This window comes from Anastrepha obliqua, chromosome 2, assembly GCF_027943255.1.
Source record: "Anastrepha obliqua isolate idAnaObli1 chromosome 2, idAnaObli1_1.0, whole genome shotgun sequence".
Lineage (NCBI taxonomy): Eukaryota > Metazoa > Arthropoda > Insecta > Diptera > Tephritidae > Anastrepha > Anastrepha obliqua.
In genome coordinates, this window is record NC_072893.1 from 110183083 (window position 1) to 110202717 (window position 19635).

The 19635-nt window shown below is 38.0% G+C and overlaps 1 protein-coding gene across 1 annotated transcript in view; it reads right to left on the reverse strand.

Moving 5' to 3' along the window:
* LOC129238828 (MAP kinase-activating death domain protein) overlaps positions 1 to 19635 on the reverse strand; it is a 69597-nt gene that overhangs the window by 40602 nt on the left and 9360 nt on the right. The window contains exons 7-14 of the mRNA XM_054874021.1: positions 18261 to 18355; positions 18014 to 18197; positions 17028 to 17948; positions 16777 to 16965; positions 13369 to 13434; positions 6026 to 6359; positions 5571 to 5965; positions 5020 to 5505 (exon numbers count right to left, since the gene is read on the reverse strand). Of these exons, the coding sequence (XP_054729996.1) occupies positions 5020 to 5505; positions 5571 to 5965; positions 6026 to 6359; positions 13369 to 13434; positions 16777 to 16965; positions 17028 to 17948; positions 18014 to 18197; positions 18261 to 18355 (2670 nt within the window). The remainder of the gene's footprint in view (positions 1 to 5019; positions 5506 to 5570; positions 5966 to 6025; positions 6360 to 13368; positions 13435 to 16776; positions 16966 to 17027; positions 17949 to 18013; positions 18198 to 18260; positions 18356 to 19635) is intronic.

The window sequence follows — 19635 nt, forward strand, 5'->3', positions numbered from 1 at the left end:
TAGCTAGCGAGACCAAATACCTAGATAGTGACAGCTATTATGGGAACAATCCATTAAAGATTCAGGCGCTTAAGTTGATATTCACCATTCGTTAGATAGAATCAGAAACCTTCACCAAAGACTTGAAAAACAGGGTTAACACGATGCGCTCCTGCGAAGCCAGCGAAGGCAGCCACGTGTACCGTAAATAATGTGAATGTTTGTTCTTTCGAATAAACCAATATTATATCGTAAAAAATGAATTGTTTTTGACGTGATAACGTCTTATAATTCGATTTAGCCGGCTGCACGCACGAAAAAATGTGTCGTTATCTTGCTCAATCGTCGATATCTTGCTCATGGTCGTTACCTTGCATGAACTGCAAGCGAAAGCGCGGAACGAACGACAAAGAGCACAATCGGCCCCCGCATTCGGCAACGTTCGACATCTTGCTCTCTCCTACTTAAGGGGGGACTCTACTGTAAAACTTAAAAAAAATCGATTTTTTACTTTTTGTTGAAACATACTCAGAAACAACTCCAGAATGTTCCATGAAAATCTTAAAAAGAAATCTTGAATAGTTTTCAAGTTATAAAAATTTTAGCAAAGCAGGTATAAACTGAGCGCTCGAGCGGTTTACGGTCATATGCGTGTTTTTCTCGAAACCACGTTTTCAAAATTGCCCACATCACAGCTCCGTGAAAAATTAACATATCAAGCTCAAACTTTGATAGTATATTTTTAACAATATTTACTAGTTTTTAAAGCTATGGTGGGAAAAAATTTATTATTTATAACCCCTTTTTTAATAACAAAATGACAACAAAAAAATGTCGATTTTTTAAAAAACTTCAAAAATTTTACAAAAAAATTTTTTTTTTTGCAAGTAATAGGCTTAACAACTAAAAATAATGATATATAATAAAAAAAATTTGGTTTTTTCATTTCAGATTTTTTTTAAATGCGCGACAGTGTGGGCAGATTTCAAAAGGCGTTTCGGGGGAGCGGCTGTACAGCTGCCATTTTGAAATGAAAATAAATTAAAAAAATTTTTTTGTACACTCAAGACCTGTGTTTATGTAACCCTAAACTTTTTTTTACTAAATAAATTAATACAAGTATGAAAACAAAATCCATAAAAATTTGATTTTTACAGTAGAATCCCCCCTTAAGTGAGCGTATATATGTATGTATATGCGCATATGTATATAAATCAGTGCTGTCCATCCCATACATCAATTGATCACACGTATTCTTACTCTCCATCGTTCAGTCGTTAGCAAACCAGCAACGAATAAACACCGAGTTTGTCCGCGGCGCTTAGTGTATGCAATATAATGCCCTGTGAGAACTTTTTTATGCTAGAAAATGCCTTTGGCGACTTGCAATGCCTTTTATGTTACAAGTCGTTCAAAGGAAGCTATAGATGTAATATCAAAAGGCATTCCGATTCCTCCCACAAAAATTTTCTACTCCAATCCAATATTTATTTATTTTGGTTTAAATTTCCCACTGGGCTGCTCCCATTCTCTCGTCCTCACTTATACACTCACATTTTTCATTTTGGACAGCACTGATATAAATTCACATATTTGTATTTGCATATGCCCTCTTCCTGTGTGCATGGTAATGAACCATTTCTCTGTGGAGAATAGGACGATGATAGGAAAAGTAGGAAATGAAAGGTGGTGTTTCGGGTGTAAAGTGTCTTGAAAAAGGCAAATCGATGATGTTGCCTCTTAGTGTTGTTGACTTATTAACGTCTGATGCACAATCGAAATTGAACATATCTTTCATGAATTTGATAAATGTTTCGTCATTTTTCACGTTTGGGTAAATGTAACTTGACCTATTCCATTGCGATTCCATTTACCTCCTTCCCTATATCCATACAAAATATCTATCAAACAAATAAAATTAAAATTTTGTTTTGAAAATTGCAACCATTACATCAGTATTTTCTTATGACGTTGTCGCGTTAAGGGGGGAGCCTGGTTTATGAGGTCTAAAAATTGCATCTCTTCGCAATTTTTTTTTTTTAAGGAAAAAATTAATTTAGCACTGCAAAGTTTTTTCTATCTTTTAATGAACATTTAAAAAGTATAAAAAATTTTTGTACTGGTTAAAATAAGTTAAAAAAATGTTTAACATAGAAATTAGTAGAGCGCTGCAACGCTGGAGTTTCCAACTGGCGTACAAGATACAGCTCGTAATTATTATCTAAAGCAAAAAATTCAAATGAATTTCTAATTATCATGATTTTTTATTCTAGATGAACTAAGAAAACTGAGAGAAATTCCAAAATTTCAACTTTCTGGAGGGTTCAAAGAAAAAAATGTGGGCTATAAAAAAAAATTCACTTCAACTTGGTATAAAAATCTTGAAAAATGTTTTTTTTATCTATTTTGTTAGTTCAAATAGAAGATAATTTAATACTGAAGGGAACAAGCTATGATAGTTTTTTTTTCATTCATGTACGCCAATTCAAAGAAATCATAAAAATGAAAAGTAGAGAAAAGAAGATAAAGTTTGTACTATAGCTGTCCGGTCACAGCGTAACTACCTAACGCTCGCCTACCTTTGGCTTTGTATCTACGGAAATATTAAGAAGCAGGCTCTGTAACTTTGTGTGAATATTCTGAAATATATTAGGAATCGCTTAAAACGAAAAAAAAGGATTTTTTTGACCTTATAAACCCCTTAAACTATCATCAGTAAACCGACTTTACAGACAACCTCTTTTTGTTTGAATTTTTACAAAGAAAACACTTAATGGCGCACCCTTAAAATATAAATTAATTTTTGTCATGTTCTAGATTTGATCTTTAAAAAGAAACGAACCCTAAGATATCCATTTCTTTACGTAATATTTCGATGAAACAGCATTGGTACAGACACCATAACCATATAATTAGCGCGTACATGCATCCCATGTTAAATGCTTGACCGAGCCCTGCCCCAATTCAGAGTGTGTCGCCGTTGTCCTACAATTTTATGTCCCATAGAAGGGACTATTAGAAACGACATTGTCTATAATTTGACCAGCCAAGACAAGCCAAATTCACCTTAGGAAAAATAATTCAAATTAAAGTAAAAAATACCAAAAAAGTACAAGTGATAATTTAAGAGTTCATTTTTGTCGGTCAGTGTTCTTAGTAGTTTCAGATACCTGCCTGCACTTAAGTATGCAATAATTACAAACCTTCGCTAATTAATATCCCAACCCTTCTCGAACACGCTGTTCTGATTCATTTGATTGTGCTTCATAAATTTTGCTCCGTTGTTACCATATAATATTTTTTTTGTATTTAATTAAGTGCCCCTAAATACATATTTGAAGTTACGGAAAAATATTACTGGTACTTTACATCTATTAACCCTTTTATCCTGGCTTTGGTGAAAACTCATCTTTCTGTGTTAAACGTGAAATAGTGAGACGTGGCATTTAAAGCAAGTTCATCGTTGAATTTTACTGAGATTGGATTTGAGCATGGATCTCGCTACTATCCTCGACTTTTGGATGGGTTCTTACAGAAGCACAGGCGGGGGAGACGGCTTTGCATTGGTTGTAAATAAGTGTCAATCTGTCATGCTTTTGTAAACTATTTTATTTTACGAAATTCCATTAGTAAATAAGAAACGTTTATAATTCAATATCATAGTTTAGAAAGAGGAAGCAAGTCAACTTTCAATGCAGCACTTTTCGCAAAACCCTAATCGATTTCGTTACATGCGTGTCATGCATTAATTTTGTAATACTTCAAAAAATAAGAACATGTGCAACTAACAATATGAATGATTCTATAAAACAACTCTACTGCAACATGCTAATATATATACATATAACGGGTGATCAATTAAGAGGAGTTTTTTTCATTTGCGTTTTTTTTACAGATCGCGCGAAACACTATTCGACATACCATCAACAAATTTGAATCCGAATATTCATTGGTGGATAATTCTCGACCGAATAGACCACGTCCAGCAAGAAGCATTGAGAATATAGCGGCAGTAGCAGAGAGTGTACGTGAAAACCGCGATGAATCGATTCGGCACCGTTCTCAGCAACTTGGACTGTCGTATGGAACAACTTGGTCAATTTTACGGAAGGATCTTCATTTAAAAGCATACAAAATACAGCTCGTACAAGAACTAAAGCCAAATGACCTTCCTGCACGTCACCGTTTTGCTGATTGGGCTCTTGAAAAGATTGAAGAAGATCCGCTGTTTTCGAGCAAAATTTTGTTCAGCGATGAGGCGCATTTCTGGCTCAATGGTTACGTCAATAAGCAAAATTGCCGTATTTGGGATGAAGAGCAACCAGAACAGGTTCAAGAGCTACCTTTACACCCAGAGAAAACAACGGTCTGGGGTGGTTTATGGGCTGGTGGAATCATCGGTCCATATTTTTTCAAAAATGATGATGGCCGCAACGTAACTGTGAATGGTGCTCGCTACCGTACCATGATATCGGACTTTTTGCTACCTGAAATTGAATCTAATGATCTCTACGACATTTGGTTTCAACAAGACGGAGCCACTTGCCATACAGCTCGTGAAACAATGACTTTATTGAGAAGTCATTTCGGAGAGCAGCTGATTTCACGTTTAGGACCTGTGAGTTGGCCACCAAGATCTTGTGATATCACACCTTTGGACTTTTTTCTTTGGGGATTCGTGAAGTCCAAGGTCTATGCTGATAAACCAGCTACGATTGAAGCTCTGGAAGCCAACATTACGCGTGTTATTCACGACATACCAGTCGAAATGCTCGAGCGAGTGATTGAAAATTGGACCTTCAGAATGGACCACCTTAAGCGTAGTTGCGGCCAACATTTGAATGAAGTCATATTCAAAAAGTAAATGTCAAAGAATGTCCTTTCAAATGATAAATAAAGGTTTTGAACATAATTTACATTTTTGTTTTTTTTTAACTATTGAAAAAAGCACCTCATGATTGATCACCCGTTATATGCACACGTCCATAAACATAAATTCGCACACTTCTACTGTTTGCGAACCATTGTCACATTACTTACATCTGAGTCGAATGAAGTGAGTTTGCTCAACAGCGCTGTGCGCTTTTGCGCCAGCATGTCCTTAAACATCTCTGTCGTGGACTGCCCATCCTGACTGTCGGCAGATGACATGCGCCTTGTGGAAGCAGAGTTTGCTGCTCCCCCAACCATTGGTCCGGCACGATCAGTTTGTGAAGAACTTTTACGCGATTCTTGTGGCGAAGCCCACTCACTGCCCAAGCCTGAATGCGAATCCATGGGACTGGAGGGCGAACGCAGATTTTCCCGACTTCCCATGGGGCTTGTGGCATGACTGGATAGTAGGCTTGAAGACATGTCGGTAGTTTCGTTAAGTTCTTTACTCCAATAATGAGTGTGCGCGATCTCCATCATTTGAAATATAGAAGCCATGCCACCAAGACCGAAATTTGAGTAACTAGCCTCAAAACCAGCCGTGAGAGCTTGCAGACATTTTAACATGCCTTTCCACACTGGTTTAGGTACACACTATGAGAATATTATTAACAAAAATTAGCACATTAGGGGTAAGTTAAAAGAAAACGCTAACTTACCACATCATCAATATGATCATCAGGCATAATTTTCCTATCCAAAGTTTTGTTAAGTTTACTAAGTACCAAGGTGCGATAGGATTCGTCTTCCATGAGCTTTTTGAACCTATTCATCTTTAACCAACCGACACCTTCTCCAGCCAATACTTGTGTGGTGACATCCCTTAGGAAGGCTTGGTTTTCGGAATTACTATGCGAACGTTCTTGATTTTGCTGGCGTGTGATGTCTTCTTGAGTCTGCCCGGGACCGGAATGTTTGATGAGAGGTGTGCGTTCTACCAGACCTTTTCGACTTGGAAATGGATCGAAATTAATGCCCGCCTTTGATTTATGTTGCATGTTGCCACCGCCCTGATACTGATGTGCTGGTTGTTGTTGTTGCTTCTGCTGGTTTTCTGCGTGTACATGTAGCGCAATTAGGTTTGGAAATTTATAGTTAGCACACGCGAACTTACTTTTGCCACCAAACATGCCCGAAAACATGGTGGACGTCGAAGAGGCAAGCCCATTGAAGTCGCTGCCTATCGATGAAAAAAAATTGCCACCGGGACTTTGCATTTGTTTCTGTGTGGCAACCTGCTGTCCCGAGGAATGACTATGCTCATCCACTTTAATGATGCCCTTCTTGGTCGCAGCTTCTTTGGCAGTTTTCGTCAAATCGCCAATCGTAGATTTACTCACATAGGTGAGATCATCGAAGGTGTGCTTACTCACACCAGCCGCCTGCTTGGAAACCTCTAAGGCTTGCTTCGACGCCTCTCCAGCAGCTTTCTTGGCGTGCAATGTAAACTATTGAATAACAGAAATCAAAAGTTTAAAGTTGCAAGAAAATATAAATACTCGTAATTCCTATATTTTACTTTTGTTGGAAAAAAGGAAGGTGAAATGGAAGTTACTGCAAATGTGTTATAAGGAGGGTATAAAATTATAGGATTTACCATAGTTGTGTTGAGAAATTCTTGAAAAAATGTGATAATATTACCAAGTCAAGTGAATTTTGGTAGATAAGCTAAGATTGATTTATTGATAATTTTTTCTGGCTGTATGTTGCTTGAAAGTGATTTTTGTGAGTTATGTGCGTGATTAAATGTGAAAAGTGCCATACGAAATGCTTTTATACGTTTCTAATTAACTATTAAAGTAAACTACTCGTATAATATTTAAATGCGCATGTACAAGGCGTGCTCCACTGCAAACAGGACTTTTCGGAAAGTAATATTATTATTGCTGTCGATGGGTGATTTAGATCGTCCATAGAATACTTTTGGACGGCTGCCATGGAAAATGTATTTTTAAGATAAATGTCGAACGGTACTAGAAGAGGCGAATGTTGAGTCAAAAAAATTTTCGCAGTAGTCGATCGATTCTATGCAGAAAAAACAGTTCATTCATTTTTAGTATTAGAAAAATCATGCTCTCCCTTTCGTAAGCCCGATTGTACTGCCACAACCTCCCGAACAATTTTAGTTAAATATTTTAAATAAATAATACAGAAAGTAGTATACAGATAGTAAATAAGAAAAGAGGGTAAAATATTTAAGGAGGTAATAGTACGGATCAAGAGAAGAGTCAAAGCCTTAATAAGGCTTACGCTAACGCTTTAGGAGATATGCCAAGTTATTCTACTTTCTGCCTTTTATATTTCGGGATTTGGCAACCCTGGTGTTGCAATCTGGCAACTAACAGCTGTATCGCAAAGTTCGACATTTTTGGCTTTTACGTACTCAGAATGTTTTGAAAAACCAGCGCTATTTGTGTTGTTTACAGTAACTTAAAAGATTCATCTCGGTCCAAAAATGAAATTAAATCGTCAACATTTTCGTGCGATTATTTTTTACAACTTTCGACGTGGATTAACTTAGCAACATTGCATGGATGAACTTAATTCATTTTTTGGCGATGAAGCTCCATCAAGGATCAGTGTTTATCGATGGTATGGTGAATTCAATCGTGGTCGTAGTTCACTCCAAGACGAATTTCGTGAAGGTCGTCCAAAATCAGTTGTTGTGCCGAAAACCATTGATGCTGTGCGCGACCTGATATTGCAAGATCGTCATGTGACCTATCGTGAGATTGAGACAATCTTAGGTATTAGTGGGAACAGCATACATTCAATATTGCATAAACATTTGACGGTCAAAAAAATTTTTTCGCGTTGGATCCCACACAATTTGTCAATCGCTCAAAAAAACGCTCCTGTCGATTGGTCGAAGGAAATGCTCAAAAAATACGATCGCGGGGCTTCGAAACACGTCTATGACATCGGACATCGTGGCAGGTGATGAATCATGGATTTACGCGTATGAGCCCGAAAGTAAACAGCAGTCGACTGTATGGGTGTTTCAAGATGAGCCAAATCCAACAAAAGTTGTTCGCGCACGAAGCACTTCCAAGCAAATGGTCGCCTGTTTTTTCGGAAAAACTGGTCATGTCGCAACCGTACCACTAGAACAACACAGAACAGTAAATTCTGAGTGGTACACAACCATTTGTTTGCTAGTTATCTTCCAAGAAATTAGGAAAACCAATCGCCAAAGACGGATCACTCTTCACCAGGACAATGCGAGCTCTCACACATCGGCTCAAACAAGTGCATTTTTGAGCACCCAAAACTTCGAATTAATGGGTCATCCGCCGTATAGTCCTGACTTGGCACCGAATGACTTCTTTTTATTCCCGTACGTAAAAAACAGACTGAGAGGTCAACGTTTTTCGACACCTGAAGAAGCGATTGCGGCATTCAGAATGCATGTTTTGGAGGTACCTCATTCAGAGTGGCAAAAGTGCTTCGACAATTGGTTCAAACGCATGCAAAAGTGTATAGATCTTCATGGAGAATATTTTGAAAAACAATAAAGTGATTTTCGATGATTAAAATTTGTTTTTGTTCTCTAATCCCGACATATAAAAGGCACCCCTCCTATTGTGGGATCTTCTACAAAGATCTCTCAACAGATTGTCTATTTGGTGTAACAGGCGAGTATTAGGAGTGAATGCGAAGAAAACGGATCTGATACTCTTAAAACAGAGGCATTAAAGACCTGTTCTTAAAAAGATGTTCATAGCGGGGAAACCGCTTATAGTAAGAAAATGGTAAACTATTTAGGACTTGTAATGGATGGGAAGCTAAATTGGGCACTCACAGTCGCAGATAGAGTACGCAAAATCAAGACAACCTCGTACTACTGTAGTAAGTCAATCGGGAAAAAATGAGGAATGGAACCTAAACATAACCCAACAAAACTAACACTTTACAAGGCTCTCAACATGCCTGTCCTAATATATGCGCAGAAGCGTGGACGAATACAATATCCGATGAAGCGTCGCTTGGAGTGTTTGAGAGAGAGATTCTATGGAAAATTTTTGGATCTTTGCACGTTGATGACGGCGTATATCGCAGGCGATGGAACGATGAGCTGTATGAGCTTTACGACGACATAGACATAGTGCAGAGAATAATGTCGTTCGAATGGATACAAACGCTCCGGCTCTGAAAGTATTCGATGCGGTAGCAGCTGGTGGTAGCAGAAGAAGAAAAAGGCAACAAAAGGGCACAAAACATCAGATAGAGAAGGACTTGGTTTCACTTGGTGTGTGCAACTGGCACGGTTAGTACGAAAAGGAAACGACTGACGCGCTTTGTTGAACTCGGCCAAAATCGTGTAAGCGGTTATTGCACAGATCAAGAAGAAGAAGATATATCCTCTAAGGTAGTCTTTGCGTCCAAATGTAACATGATAAATTTGTAAGTATATCGCAACAATCGCAGTCGACACTCAATGTTCTTCATTCCTTTTGGGAACATGGAACTTCAACAAAACATTTATATCTTATTCCATTAACTGTTGCTCTTCCTGCGACATCCAACGTATGGCTAACTGTTTCTAAATGAACGTATCCAGGTATTCCGTAGACAACCGGGTCGTCTGTGACTTTGAGAGTTCCATTCCAATGCTGTTCTACTTTACCTGTCCTTTCTAAGAGTGTGCCCGATCCATCGCCATTTACGGTATTTTATCATCTTTTGCATTGGTTTTTGCTTGTTGATCTGGCACAAGTCCGCATTTCGGATAGTTAGGTTAGGTTAGGTAGTGATGGTTGCCCAGAGAGTAGGGCCCACTTGGACGAAATAGTTTGGTTCATCCTTTGTGATACCATTGAAGGAAAAAAGGGGAGATAGGGAAGGGATGGGGAGTGGTGAGTGTTTGTGGACTACGAACGGTGACTAGTTTGCGGTTGTGTTAACCTCATTATGCTGCTGATGAAGCTCATCAGATTTTTGTTATCAACACCTGCTATATCAGCAGGCGCAGAAAAGAAGTGAGAACCAAGATACTTGAATCTTAGTCTCGCGAAGGCTGGGCAGCTAAGGAGCAGGTGCTGTGGATAGTGTTATTCCAAAAAATTTTACACAAATCCGAAGGCATTTGCATATAAAGCTTTGTAATTTCTGCGTAATACTTCTCGAAACTAGCCACCTTTCACTGCCATATAAGAGTGTGGTTTTTTCACATGCGTTAAATATTCTTATTTAAGCTTTTTGTGGCTGTTACCGTCCAAAGATGGACCTACCTTTGCGCAGACGATTTTCTGTGTCTTCCTCAGCTCCTCCGTTAATCGATACTATGCTATCCAAATAGTAGAAACTTTCAACATACTGCACCGCTTCCCCCTCGTTTACAATATTGTTGGCATTTCTATTATTGAGCCGCATTGCTAGCGCTATTTGCTGTTTATTTCCAGCCGACGTATCGTGCAGCAATGGCTAGAAGATCTATTTTGGTCTGCATGTAAAAATGTCTAAGTGAAAGCAGGCAAGTAGTTGGAGGGACAGCATCCAAGTGATGTCATGGCTCCTTTTTTCCACTTTCAGCATTACTTCTTCCTGATCAGCGAAGAGAAGCATAGCCTTAGAACACCAATTATAACGGAGCACCTTACAGGCAGACACGTACGATGGCTAGGCGTGTAGAGGTTTATAGCGAGTTGGATATTTCACGTAATTTTTATGAGCTTTATGGCCGTAAATCTATGATTGGGCTTCAAGGGTTAAATGGATGAACACTCAGTTCAAATTATACGAATTCTATGAAGAATTTGGCTACTGATTTGTGAAATCACACATCGTTCAGATAGAATCATAAACTCCTCATACCACCTCAACCACTTGGTCTCACTATGGATCAATTTCTGGTCTATGTGCGATCTACAGGTTCAGCCAAATCCAACCTAACCCAATCTGTATAGAATTTGTTTGGATCACAGATTTCGGTGTAGATTATCATATACCACTAACGGTATTAAAATGTATCCCACCCAAAAATTTAAGCGTTTTTGCAAATCTTATCCCATCAGCTCGGTAATGCAGAATAACATTTCAGCTCTGTTTAAAGTAAGTGCGGCGTTTGCTCACTGTTGACCACAAACAAGCATGAGTAATGGTCAAACTACATGAATTCGAACTTTGAATTGCTCTTACATCCACTAATCTCAGCAACTACTGGCTGTTCGCAGACCTAAAAAAATGCTCGCCGGTAGGAAATTTCGCTCGAATGAAGAGGTTATCGCTGAAACTGAAGTCTATTTTGAAGCAAAATGATTGCGTTGTTCTTGATGGAAATTTCGTTGATGAATAATGCTAATTTTAAACAAAAAAAAAAAACGGTCCGGGACTTTTCAGCATGCGTTATGTACATAACAGGTGGCGCAAAATTAATCAATTATGGAAAGATTTATAATATTCGCAAATATCGTCCTAGGGCAATCATATTTGACACTTGTGAGCTAGACAGCTGCAGCATACAAACAGACAAGCAATGGAGCGCGTAAGGGTCAAAATAAAGATTTCCGTCATTCAAAATAATTTTTTTTTTGTTTAGTAAAAAGTTGAATGGTTAATTTTGCGCCACCCGAATGTACTTGAAAATGGTTACAAAAAAACAAAAAAACACAAATTTTGTAAAACAAATTTCAGAACCGTGCCATATATTCAATTTTCAATATGTTTGAGATTTAATAGTTCATTCGGTGTATTAAGCCTGGCTCATTAAAATGTTTTTAAATTTTTTGGTTTCAGAGGATTTGAACTCTTTCTACAGGTATAGTGACAGTTAATTTGTGTGTGCGTTTTTTTTTTTTTTTTTGTTCTTTATAGGCGCAGATTTATTGTTAAAAAAATATTTGATAATAGATAATAAAATGGAATAGAAAATAAAATATTCATTGTTCTAGTTTTTTTTTTTTTTTTTTTTTTTTTTTTTTTTATTATTGAGCCTTCGCTTCCATTTTGTATTATCGTTAAGAATCAAGGCTTCATTGTTCACATGCTTGCTTAGTCGCTCTGCGTGCGACTTTGCAAATTTCTTTATGGTTGCCGTAACCGAATCAATATTGAGGTCACGTTCTAGATCTTGCGTCCTAATATACCATGGAGCACAAACTGCATGCTTGAGTGCCTTAGTCTGAAATCTTTGTATATGCGCTGTGTTACTATAGCTGGTGCAACCCCATAGCTGAATCCCATAGGTCCAGACAGGTTTGAGAATTTGTTTGTAAAGCAGTATCTTGTTGGGTGCGGATAACGCTAATTGCTTACCCATTAGCCAATGGATATTTTGGAATTTTAGGTCCAGTTCTTCTCTTTTCTTTTTCACGTGCGCACTCCACCTAAGTTTCGTATCGAGCGTCATACCTAGATACTTTGCTGTATTAGCGTATGGTACTTTAATGCTGTTTATGTATATTGGCAGGTAGTTGATCTTTTTTTTTGTAAAGTTGATGTGTACAGACTTTGTTTCGTTCAGTTTAATGTGCCATTTATCTGTCCAATTGTATATTTTATTGATAGCAAGCTGCAGTTGTGTAGTAGACTCTATTTCTGTCTTTCCGACGGTTAATATTGCAGTATCATCAGCAAATGTTGCTATAAAGCAATTTCTGCTGTTTGGCAAGTCGTGGGTAAAAAGTAGATAGAGAAGAGCTCCAAGCACACTTCCTTGCGGCACACCAGCTTTTATCTCTTTCAGTTCAGAGAACTCATCTTCGTACCTGACGCGAAAATAGCGCTCAGACAGGTAGGTTTTTAGGATATTAAAACATTTTGTTGGCAATACATTCTTTATTATTATTATAGTTCTAGTAGGTAGAAATTCTAAGCTCAGTATTTCCAACAAACTTTTAATAGACAAGGCGGTCATTAAACCAATCACAAAAAATTATGTCATTCATACAACGTTCAATATACCATTAATTGACGAAGAAACAAAAGCGATATCAATAAGATATTTGAAAGAAATAAGCCAGCACACAAACAAAGAAGTCAATACACTCTCACAACTTGAAAGAAGAACTTTAGGAAGTCTGAAGAGAAACCGACCAATTGACCTATTAAATCATATATGAATTCTCGTATGCTAAAATAACTGTTCTGTGTGAAATGCAATCGCTGTATTCGTCTTGGCACTGGCCATGATGAAATACATTTAATAATTTTCCTAATTAATTGTTAAAAAATGTACTAGATGTCAGTATGATAGAAGTATAATTAATGTAGAAAATAAACATAAAAAAAAAAAAAAAATAGTTGTAACCGAAACCTAATACTCATATTAACTCGTACACTCGTAGTTACAAAAGATCTGTTTCCTGTGGAGCACACCTTCTATGTGTAGTGATATTTTATTGAAATTCGTGACAATGTTTATTTTTTTAAGTGAATTTTCCAATACTTTTTTGCGAAATTCGAAGCTCTGATCTTTTGCTGTGTTTTATATCAAAGATGGCACTTTAAGTTACAAACCTTTTCAAAGGTGTGTCGCACTTTCTCATCTAACTCTTCGGGTATACTACCTTCCATAGAATGTTGCTAACAATAATTGTTTCAGAAACCAAAGATTTTGTAAATTGAATACCGAAATAACAAAGTCAATGAAATAAAATTTAATATTGTGGAAACCTTAGACCGATGTTTTTAAATGCTCTGCACTTATTCGCACGAGAAAGGAAATGGTTACAAAGGAAGTTTAATTAATATACCATAATTGCATTAAGCTTATTGATTTCAGTAGATGGGTAGCTTAAGAGGTGCTTTTTCATGGAACTTTTTTAAGGAGCAACTATAGGGAGGGCCATGTTAAATTTGCTTTTTGAATCGGCTATAAAAAAAAACGAATCAATATTTTTTCAAACTTTTTTTTATTTTGAAGATTGAACATTGTCATTTATGAATGAAAAATAATATCGTTCAAATTACTGCCATGACTGGCTTTACAGTAGGCTATTCGATCAACTCAATTTTTAAGCACATTTTCGATTGTTTGGGCTCCAATTTCATGAATGGCAACTTCGATTTCGTGTTTTAAAGCATCAATCGTCTCTGGATGGTTCGCATAGCATTTGTCCTTAACGGCTCCCCACAAAAAATAGTCCAACGGGCTTAAATCACAGTTCCGGGGCGGCCAATTGATATCGGAATTTCGGCTGATTATTCGGTTTTCAAAAACGGTAGCCAAAAGTTCGAGTGTAACTTTGGCAGTGTGACAAGTTGCACCGTCCTGTTGAAACCAAATGTCGTCCATGTCATCCTCTTCAATTTTTGGAAACAAAAACTCGTTGAGCATGTCACGGTAACGCTCGCCATTTACTGTAACCGCGGCTCCTCGCTCATTTTCGAAAAAAAATGGTCCGATGACGCCGCCAGACCAAAAACCGCACCAAACAGTGACTCGTTGTGGATGCATTTGCTTCTCTACATTACGTGTGGATTTTCTGAGCCCCAAATTCGACAATTTTGCTTATTGACGTAGCCACCGATGTGAAAATCAGAAAAGAAGAAGAAGACTCACCACTTTGGAAATAGGTTTTCAATATTTTCCAATTTTGTTCAAGCGTATAGCGTCCCATTTCGTAAATGTCAAACCTTTAAGTAAATTATGAACACATTTGACATGTCATTTGTGTTACCATTCTCAAAAAAATAGGTGGTTCAAAAAGCAAACGCTATATGGCCCACCCTGTACTATTAAAAATTAAACTTTTTTATCATTTGGTGTTTCTTGATCTAGGATGCGATACTCTACTGATTGCAACAATTAAATGAAACAAGAATTTGTTGTTATTTTTGTAGCAAATTACCGAACCCTGTTTAGATCGGCTCTATCATCAATCGTCAGCGTGGATGTCAACAAACGCTACACCCATGAAACGAACTACTCGTATTTCGACGTTGTGGGACCGAATCGAGTGTACTTAAGTGGATATTTGAAAATACGGTTAGCACCATGCGCAATTCTGGAACGTGCTGGTCTTACTCGAAGAATAACGAGGTGTGGATTTTGCGCTTCGACAGTGCCCGTATATAAAAGATAACCAAGGATTGTGATAGGATTGCATTGACAGTATACAGAGTATGAGAGTTTGGGAAGGACAAATACCTAGTCTCTCGGTGTAAGTCGTTTGAGATCCGCTATTATTATTTGCTATGGTTCCAGGGAGGAACAAAGGGCCACAAAGGTTCGTTAGTCGAGTGGTATATAGTATTTAATGCAGGTCTGGATCTCGTTAATTAGTTTGAATGCATGGCCTCTAACCATGCTCGGATTGCAGCGAATGCAGTTACTTCTCTTAAATGTATGTCGTAATATTTGAATTAAATTTTATATTTTTTTTGCTTTGCTTCAAATATTCATTTTGTTTAAAATGGTTGTACTATGCATACAAGCTGGTTTATCAAGAATAAAATTTAGGCAATGTAACAAACAAGTCATTTCTTGGAGCCCTTGATTATTTGTTTAGTTTCGTAAAAATGATTAAGAGAACATTCATCGATTGCTCCTTGCACAGTTCTAAGTCTCAGTTGATAATGAGCGAATTTACTAACGAAATACCATTAAGGCCAGTATTTATATATATTTTTTTCTTGATACATTGTTAAAAAATAACTTTTTTTTGGCCATACGAGGTTCGTTTAAAAAGTTGTCAACCTTCAAAAAATGGTCTTCACATGGACAATGGACACAGATGAAGCCGGTTATACCGAACCGATTTTAATCAAATAAAATTTAAATCTCGAAGCATTGATATCATTATCATCATATGAACTACGACCATTGAGGGAGAAAAATTTGTAGTATTTTTTTTTGGACCATGAAAGTTAAAAAAGAGTCAAAAAACGGGTTATCATCTTTGAGCGTCCATCATTTCGGCAAATTTATTTTTTTAAAGATCGTAGTTCACACAATAACGATGTTCATATTGAACAAGGACCTTTTTGTCTTTTTGTTTTCAGACACCTGTGAGTACCGGAATCCGTGACTATTTTTTAAAGTCTGACAACTTTTCGAACGAACTTCGTATGGCCAAAAAAACATTTGTATTTTTTAACAAAGCATCAAAAAATGCTGAAAACAAAAATAAAAAACCTTTTTTCGTTTTCGTTTTACACGCTTATGCACCCACAAAACACCATTTCAAATGAGGCCAAATACTATAAAGCGAAACACTCCGCTTAGATACTTCTTATCTGACCAATGCAACTCGCCTTCAAAACTAATGTATCAACCCTCATGAAAGACACGGAAATTTTGGAGATTAAACCTATAGAAAAAAAGCTTCATTATGAATAGTCGGACTGCTTTAAGAGCTCTAAAGTTTTCTCAAGCAAAGAAGGAAAGGTGTGCATGAAGTCCGCTCCTTTAATATAAAAATTAGCGTCGCATAAAAAAGTTCTGATACCCTTAACTAAGCAGATTGGGTTTTGCTTGAACAAATGCGTGTGTATTGTTCTCTCGGCCGCCGTAGCCGAATGCGTTGGTGCGTGATTACCATTCGGAATTCACAGAGCGAACGTAGATTCGAATCTCGGTGAAACACCAAAATTAAGAAAAACATTTTTCTAATAGCGATCGCCCCTCGGCAGGCAATGGCAAAGCTCCGAGTGTATTTCTGTCATGAAAAAGCTCCTCATAAAAATATCTGCCGTTCGGAGTCGGCTTGAAACTGTAGGTCCCTCCATTTGTGGAACAACATCCCTCCATTTGTGGAACAAAATCCCTCCATTTGTGGAACGACATCAATACGCACACCACAAATAGGAGGAGGAGCTCGGCCAAACACCCAAAAAGTGTGTACGCCGCCATCGGTCCAAGGATAATGTACAAATATTATAGTCAATTATTTAAAATGAACACTAGGTAATAGCCATGCTTACCTTATCCACTTGGGCCAACAATCCTTCCTGGCTGCTTTGCCGTGTTGTCTCACGCACCAGCTCCTTTGCATGGGAGGCGAAGTTTTCAAAGAGAGATCCCTGTGATCCTTGCCGTCCAGGACTGCTTGAGCTTGAACCGGAGCTACCAGTGCGGGCGAGGATATTGGAGACGGGGGGTATTATTGGAGGCTTTACATGTATAAAAATTAAATATTAATCAAGGAAATTTATAAAAATTTTAGTTACAATACCGGACGCTTCTTTTCAACACCAACATGCTCCATTTCACCCGTATGCCGCTGCTGGTGGTGTTGTTGTTGCTGTTTTTGTGACAATACTGGTGATTTCTTTAGTTCTCCCATATCGGTCCCTTCGTTCTCAATACTGGCAGCCCGTATAGTTGCCTCCAAGCGAATTGCTGCCGGTGCTGCCAAATCGAAAGGTCCCGCTGCTTTAGCTGGAAACTCAAATTCAGAATCACGGCTGGGAGAACTTAAATCGGAACGACTTGATGATGACGAGAGTGGTGATTCAGCACGTTGGTCCTCCTCATCTTCGTTGACCTCTATTTTATGAGACATGCTTTCCGGATACTGCAGAGTGCTAGGCGGATGATAAACTAAAGCTGGATCTAGATTGGATGAAAGCGTTTGTGGCACATTGTGAGGCCGATTGTGTGCACCGAAAACATCGTGTATACTCGGCGATAGATCTGAAGACACCATTTCCGAGACAAAGTCACTGAGCGAGGAATATGAGGAACTTGAACTCTCCGCACCCTCCGAGTCGGAACCACTCTCATCTGTTGGTTGGCACTCTAGTTGTTTGAGAGAACGCAATGCACCATTTAGTGAACTGCCGTCATCCCACACAGAGAACCGTATAGGTGTAAGCTGGTGAGCGAACCACTTTGGTTTATCACCAACTTGAGCTGGATCCATTACGCCGGTTTGTACGCGCAGGAAGGCAACATTAGTTGGGGTTAATGACCACTCCGCGAGGAACTCTACAGCTTGTGTGCGTGCAAATTGATTGAGGAACTGTGAAGCACGTGGACGTGAACGTAGGAAACTGTTAATCTGAAACGCTACCACGGGGCGTGGGTAGAGCCGTAATGTGCGAGTATGCTCGGCGAAATTCGCTAGAGTATTTTGAGCGTTAAAAAATCGAACCTGCAAAGAATGGTAAGCATAGTTGGGAAACTGAAGTGTTTTGTATGCTAACACACGTATCGTACCATTGCAACGCGTGTGGCGACATCTACTGAATCTACATCCGTACCAAAGATAAATGGATTCAAAGCGGGCGAATTCATCGGACTCGGTTGCCTTGAATGAGTGCCCTGTGCCGACATTGAGCTGCGTTGACTTGTGTACGCGGACTGCGTGGGCGACTGTAGCGGCAAACGGACTTGAGATACCCTTTAATAATTTAATTGATGTAGTATTTTAATAAATAGATTTTGATTGGCGAAATGAACTCACCCCAGTAGAGTTGGCTCTGTAAGACTGTCGCGAACCGACGGCATAAGCTGTTGTGCGGATATGGCCTGATTGGAAGCCGACATAGAGGATAACGCCTAGTATCGGAATGAAAAAGCTTTAGTAATCAATTAATTTATGCAATAACTATAAGATGTGTGTATTAGTAGGATTGAGTAGTGTTGGGAAATTATAGACTTTTGACCGATGGTGGAACTCAATAAAATGGAGCAACAAGAACATTACGAAATAAAAAATCTATGTTTCTTCTTAAATATGCCTAGATTCACATGCAATCGCGCATGTTAACGGGGTTGATTATGAAACGGAATGGTAGTGTACGGATGGATGATGGAGAAAAGGTTGAGGAGTTATTTTTCGAGACGACTGTTTTTGATTTGGAATTTTAGAAAGGAATTGCAAAGTTTTCAAACGGGAGGTACAAGTATGCTTTACAATAAAGAGAGGCGGAAACGAAAGCGGCAACAACACATACACAATAAGGCAACAAAATAAAACACATCAACATTTCAAGGAATATTTATAATTTATGAACTAAAAATATTTTTTAATTCTCTACATCGTTGCTAGCAGATTCGGACTCTATAAAAAATTATAGAAAAAATTTTTAATAGAGCACTCAAATTCGAACTCAATTTCGAGCCCCCAAAAGAAACTGCCTATAATTAACATTTTAATTATTTATTTGGTGGCTCAGTAGGCCAGTGTTTTTCGGCGTGACATACCGGAAATGGGCTCTGGCTTCGATATCAGTACAGATATTGCAAGATATTATATCAAAAAGTTTTTTTGTACCGAAAAACTAAAACAAAGCAAAAAAAAATCGGGCCGTAAGTTCGTATGAAAATTGAGCGGGGTTATCGGTGAAATTGAGTTTGTTTTAATTGGCCTTGGTAGTAAACGACACTGCGAGCTCAGCAAAAATCATTTTCATTAAATAATGGAAGTACTTGCTTTTTCTAATAAGGCCCAAAACGTATCGAAAAAATTTTGCTTTTGCTTCTAGCCTAAGAACAGAATTCAGAACTACGATTTCTGCACTACTAGGCGATAAGTAATTTCTGTGCTTTTAAGATAAAATAAATATTTATTGTAGAAACTTAATTTAGCACAGCTGAAAATATTATTTATTGCGCAAGTTACACCAACAACGTGGAATCCTAGAAGATGTTTAACATGGCTGACCTTCAGAGTTGATTTGGACCGAAACATATACAGGTGTATAAGCTTAAATCCGCTGTTTTTTAGTAAAAAAAACCCATTTTTTTTATAGAAAGCAAAGAAATAATTTATTCAAAGTATTTGCCCTCGCTAGCTATACATTTTTCCCATCTCTCGGGCAATTTGTGTATACCAC